The sequence below is a fragment of the Octopus bimaculoides genome, chromosome 29, assembly GCF_001194135.2.
Source record: "Octopus bimaculoides isolate UCB-OBI-ISO-001 chromosome 29, ASM119413v2, whole genome shotgun sequence".
NCBI lineage: Eukaryota > Metazoa > Mollusca > Cephalopoda > Octopoda > Octopodidae > Octopus > Octopus bimaculoides.
The window spans coordinates 807,989-814,080 of record NC_069009.1 but is presented as its reverse complement, the minus strand read 5'-3'; the positions used below and the strand labels follow the sequence as shown (position 1 = coordinate 814,080).

The 6,092-nt window shown below is 38.4% G+C and overlaps 2 protein-coding genes across 8 annotated transcripts in view; both read left to right on the top strand.

Moving 5' to 3' along the window:
- The window catches only part of LOC106873850 (adhesion G-protein coupled receptor G6), an 82,527-nt gene that overhangs the window by 14,378 nt on the left and 62,057 nt on the right, over positions 1-6,092 (top strand). The gene's annotated exons all lie outside the window — the stretch shown is intronic.
- LOC128251244 (decorin-like) overlaps positions 2,024-6,092 on the top strand; it is an 18,045-nt gene continuing 13,976 nt past the window's right edge. For 2 of the 5 annotated variants that reach the window (XM_052977973.1, XM_052977978.1), the window contains exons 1-2: positions 2,024-2,686; positions 5,754-5,958. In XM_052977973.1, coding sequence (XP_052833933.1) covers positions 5,774-5,958 — 185 coding nt within the window. In that variant the 5' untranslated portion in view covers positions 2,024-2,686; positions 5,754-5,773. Of the gene's footprint in view, positions 2,687-4,381; positions 4,494-4,619; positions 4,729-5,753; positions 5,959-6,092 lie in introns of those variants that run through there. The other 3 variants (XM_052977977.1, XM_052977975.1, XM_052977976.1) reach the window with 3 other exon arrangements.

Here is a 6,092-nt window from a genome sequence, read left to right as displayed (position 1 = left end):
GAAAGTTCCGCTATTTATAAGCGCGCTGCACGAGATGCTTAATAGTATTTCGCCCGTCGCATCCTTCTGAGTTCAAATTCCGCCGAGGTCGACTTTACCTGTCATCCTTTCGGGGTTGATAAATAAGTACCAGTGAAAAACTGGGGGTGGATGTAAAAGACAAATGTTTAGGCCTTGAACCTAATGTAGAAAGGATTACTATCATTATTACTAGTAGGCCCCGAGGAAATTCCGCAGAACTGAGAGCATTAAAAGCACCAATTTAAGAAAGAAAGGATGATTTGCGTTTTCATGGCATTCATAATCTAGTATTCTTTAAATATTCTTGACGTGTGTCTACATACATTTCCTAGTATCTCCGTGGGAGTTGTCGTTTTCCTGTTTTTATCATATTTCCTCGCTGTTCCTCTCTGATCTGTTCTTCTCTGATCTGTTCCTCTCTGATCTGTTCCTCTCTGATCTGTTTCCTAGACTTGCGCATCCTTTTTCAGGCAGGTTGCAACCCTCTTTCCTCTGAATCCAGAGTTTAGTCTAAATTAACACTTACAAACAAATATGAATCTTTTAAGCGAACAGCCGATAAATAATTGTAATTATGCACATGACTTAAGCGATGCTCACTATAAAATAAATTAATTGTCGCTATCAACACACCACCACTACCATCACCACTATCTCCTTCCACTCTGTCACTCAATATAATTCTCTCTCCTGTTCATCTCTCTCGTTCAGTGCTCTACCTTCAGCTAACCACGTGACCATTTGGCCCAAGTGTATTTAATATTGGTCACAGTTCTCTACTTCTTCCGCTCTTCTTTCTTCTCTCCACTCTCTCTTTCACTCTCACCCCACATACACACACTCCACATCAGCCTCTCTCTGTCTCCAACTAATGTGTAACTGTAGAACGAACAAGCAGATAACTACATAGATTATAATTATAATTATATAGATTATTACCAGCAGCAGTGGCAGTGGTAGTAGTAGTAGTAGTAGTAGTAGTAGTAGTATTCTCCTTAGCTAAGGGTAGTTGGTCATGCCATTTAAATTTGCACTTATAAGATGAACGTCTAAGAGATACGTTGCTAGGTGTCGTGGAAGAGGGTAATTTAACAGGAAATTTGTTAAAGATTGAACGGTTTTTATGGTGAAGTGGGAAATTAGATTTGACAATGGCAAAGAATTTCTCTAGTTGGCCCTTAACCTTTAAGGAGAATTGGGATATACGTTAAAGCATGTAGCAACCCCGCTTTTATTAGGCTAGATAGAGGTCATATAATTCAGTTTCCTAATAGGTATTTGGGAATTAACTCTCTTCAGGATAAAAAAATTTATGACTTTCGCACTAGCGAGGGCTGAGTTACTGTTTTCTGTCGTGTTTCTTTGTTTGTCCGTGTACAAGATATGTCAAGAAACTCTTGATGGATTCGGACGAATTTTTCAGGGATCGATCCCAAAATCTAGATCAGTATTAATAGAACAGATTATTTGACACAGAGCAAAGGATACTTTATTCCTAAATAAATAGTGTAGACGACATTTCAGGAGTTAAACGTCCTAATGCAGGAAAAGCCTGAAAGTTCTGAAGGGATAAGTCAGTCAATTATAATGGAGATGCAGCATGGTTAAAAAAAAAGGTGTGAGTGAGAATCAGCCAGCCTCTTCAGTGCTCTTGAATCCCGTGTCTGGCCACAAACTGGCATCCCAACGCGAACAAATGATTATGTGTAACTGGGTGCGTGTGCTGCGTCGCTCCATTAGGCATATGAGGCATCGACCCATTACAGGCATCATGTAAGTGTTCTTGAACGCTTCAATCAGAGATGTATAAGACACATTTAGCACTTCTTGAGTTATAAAGACATTAATATATTGGGTGGTATATTATAGTTGCATTAGGAAATACGGTATTCCTACCTGCGAAAAAATTGTTAATATGTTACGGAAAAGATTAAGAATTAGATATCTATCTTATCAACAAGATTCATACAGAGACAGATTGTTCAGCACGAAATTACAGAAATGGCTTCTTTGTTGAGATATTATAAGTGGAGATATCTTTGGGTAACACTTTGATGTCGGTAGGCACAGAGCTACCAATGATTTTTGAAAGATGTTATGTTGTAAAAGTTAAATAAACCAAACATTGGTCTCGTACTGTTGGCTGGTGATGGATGAGCGCTACCACGTCAAACAAACTTCATATTTAAGATAGTGTATTCAGCCAACAGTGTAGAAAATGGAAGCAGATCGTTCATTTAATTTCCGTGGATCGCTGGTTTGTGGAATCAAGTCTCATATTGATACCTATTTCATTTTTCAGGAGTATTCAGAGGTTTTGGTCATATAAGAAATGAAAATGGTTACATAAATATTAATGGTTGTGAAGTGGATAGCATGCGTGTTTTCCGGACAATGACATACATCATCTAATAACATACATCAACAGGATATATTGCCACCTACGTTGAAAAACAAAACGCCTAGTAACTACAATCGGGCAATGTATTCGCTATTCTTATCGGATACATCTGTAATCTTATACAAAAAAACTTATATGAGGAAACAGAATAGGCGAATAAGTGTTAAGTATACATTTACTGGAAAAATAACCGTTAAGAGCGTTAAGTACATAAATATTGATGCAACTACAATAGAGAAAATATTTGGAACTGGCTGTGTAGACGTAAGTCAATTTTTGTTACTTTTCTTTAAAGATTTAACATTTAAATGTACACACATGCATACATGTTTCATAATCCCTAACTCTCTCTCTATTCCTCTCTCTCATCCTGTATATCTTTCTACTTATCTTCATTTACATACATCTATACAACGATATACATCAAGACAAAAGTATGTACGTATACATTTATGTGTCTATAGCTATGTCTCGATATATATTGAGTTTTATACTTTTGTATTCATTATAATTTCTACATGTTCGATGTGAATTTTAGCATCAATATGCACACTCATTATCGAAATACACATTGTTGCATGAAATAGTCGAAGCATTTTCTAAACAAGTGTAGAAATCAATCTGATAATGAATGCTTGCTTTGCGAGTTCGATTTCTGCTTATGTTTATACAAACTATCATATTAATAATATAGATTTTATATAATGTCTGACTCTCGAGCTACACGGTACTTAAAACCAACTCTTGCTATATAGAAATACTTTTACAATTCTTAAGATATTAAATGGTCAATTTTGGACCTATCCGAAGAGTAGTTCGGTGTTCATTTTACTTGTGTTCTCTCAGCTTTTCGATATATACCAATTACTATACGATGATATAGGCATACACTAAGGCGGCGAGCTAGCAGAAACGTTAGCACGCCGGGCGAAATGCTTAGCGGTATTTCGTCCGCCACTGCGTTCTGAGTTCAAATTCCGCCGAGGTCGACTTTGCCTTTCATCCTTTCAGGGTCGATAAATTAAGTACCAGTTACGCACTGGGGTCGATATAATCGACTTAATCCGTTTGTCTGTCCTTGTTTGTCCCCTCTGTGTGTAGCCCCTTGTGGGCAGTAAAGAAATAGGTATTTCGTCTGCCGCTACATTTTGAGTTCAAATTCCTCCGAGATCGACTTTGGCTTTCATCCTGTCAGGGTCGATAAATTAAGTACCAGTTACGCACTGGGGTCGATGTAATCGACTTAATCTCTTTGTCTGTCCTTGTTTGTCCCCTCTATGTTTAACCCCTTGTGGGCAATAAAGAAATAAGAAACGTTAGCACGCCGGGCGAAATGCTTAACGGTATTTCGCCTGTCTTTACGTTCTGAGTTCAAATTCCGCCGAGGCCTTCTTTGTTTTTCATCCTTTCGGGTTCGATAATTTAAGTACCAGTTACGTACTGGGGTCGATCTAATCGACTGGCCCCCTACCCCCAAAATTTCGGGCCTTGTGCCTAGAGTAGAAAAAGATATAGACATACACACGTGCGCGTGCACACACACACAGACACACATACGTATATGTTTATGTAAATGAATAACTATGTATGTATGTATGTGTGTATGTATGTATGTATGTGTGTATGTATGTATGTATGTATGTATGTATGTGGAGGCGCAATCTATATATAGATTGTAGAAAAATAAATGAAATATTAGAAAGAAAGAAGAATGTAGCTGGTACATAAGTAGATTAATGGAAGGTTTACGTCAATGTCCAACGCAGCTGGCAGTAGGAGTCTTTGAGGATCCTTGAAATACTCGAAAAAATAGACGATATTTGGAAAATTCATTCCAATGACAAAAACAATTAAAATACCAACAGAAAAACTAGCATGGTACTTGACATGTACAGAAGATATCGCCTCTGACGTTGGAAAACAACACTTAGAAAGTAAGGATACAGCTGCGGTGTTAAACAATAAACATTTATGAGGAAGCAGAATAGGCAAAAGTGTGTTAAGAGTTTATAAAATATATAAGTATTGAAAAGATTACAATTGAACTGATATTTCGAGCCGGTATTATAGAGTTAAGTTGACATTTGTTACTTTAAAATTTAAATACACGCACGCACACACGCGCACGCGTGTACATATGCAGACAGTCAGACAGAAAGACAGACAGACAGACAGACACACACACACACACACACACACACACACACACACACACGTGGTGTATTAATCTCCAGAACTTTATCCAGAACTTCAATATACACAGCAGCATTCACCCTAAGGGCTTTTTTTTTTAAAGAAGTGAGGAGGTATCACAAGTCCTTCATTGTTAACAACACTCCAAATCATGACACTTGCCGGAAAAATTGTGTGCATTACTCTTGGAACCTCAGAAGGGTTTCCACACGGCCATCTGTCATTTCTTCTGTTTTTACTTCTTTATTTAGGTTCAATTGCAAAAACTAACATCTCGCGAGAAACACAACTTCCACATATCTAAAATTCTGTTTTTTTACTAAACACTAGCAATGGATGGTTGTATTATTTCTGAAACACGTGTCGCACTAAACTGTGAATGTCCACTCTAGTTGCTTTATCATACATATTGTTGGCACTCCGTCGCTTAACGACGTCGAGGGTTCCAGTTGATCCGATCAACGGAACAGCCTGCTTGTGAAATTAACGTGCAAGTGGCTGAGCACTCCACAGACACGTGTACCCTTAACGTAGTTCTCGGGGATATTCAGCGTGACACAGAGTGTGACAAGGCTGACCCTTTGAATTACAGGCACAACAGAAAGAGGAAGTAAGAGTGAGAGAAAGTTGTGGTGGAAGAGTACAGCAGGGTTCGCCACCATCCCCTGCCGGAGCCTCGTGGAGCTTTTAGGTGTTTTCGCTCAATAAACACTCACAACGCCCGGTCCGGGAATCGAAACTGCGATCCTATGACTGCGAGTCCACTGCCCTAACCACTGGGCCATTGCGCCTCCACATCATACATATACAAATGTGTGTTTGTGTGTGCGCAGGCGTGTTTGTGTGCGCGCGAGTATGTGTGTGTATGTGTATTTCAGGGTGATAGGTGGTGTTTAGGCTTTATTTGACATTATCGCTAAATCATTATCATTAAAGCTATAATCTATAATTACGCTCTTCACATTGATTGATCGAGATTCAGCTTTTTTTAAACTTTAATTATGACATTGAACTTAAATGAAACCCGGGAGAAATTCAACTCATGAAACAGGCGACAATTTTTGCCCTTCAAAGAATCTGCAATATAAATTAAATAGTATTGGAGTGTCTGATATTTTGTATTTTCTTTTTTTCACAGATTAATCTACGCTTGAAAATATGTTCCGGCAAAATTTCCATGTCATGTTGACTTTTGTGTTGCTACTATACCTGAGGCTGTTTTTGGAGGCTCACGCTGTTTCTGACGTTTGCAAGTTATGTGAATGTAAGAGTCAACGTGTAAGTTGTGAATATCTCGATTTGTCATCTGTTCCACAAAATATCTCCGGCACTGTTGAATATTTGTAAGTATTTACTCTTTTACTCTTTTACTTGTTTCAGTCATTTGACTGTGGCCATGCTGGAGCACCGCCTTTAGTCGAGCAAATCGACCCCAGGACTTATTCTTTGGATGCCTAGTACTTATTCTATCGGTCTG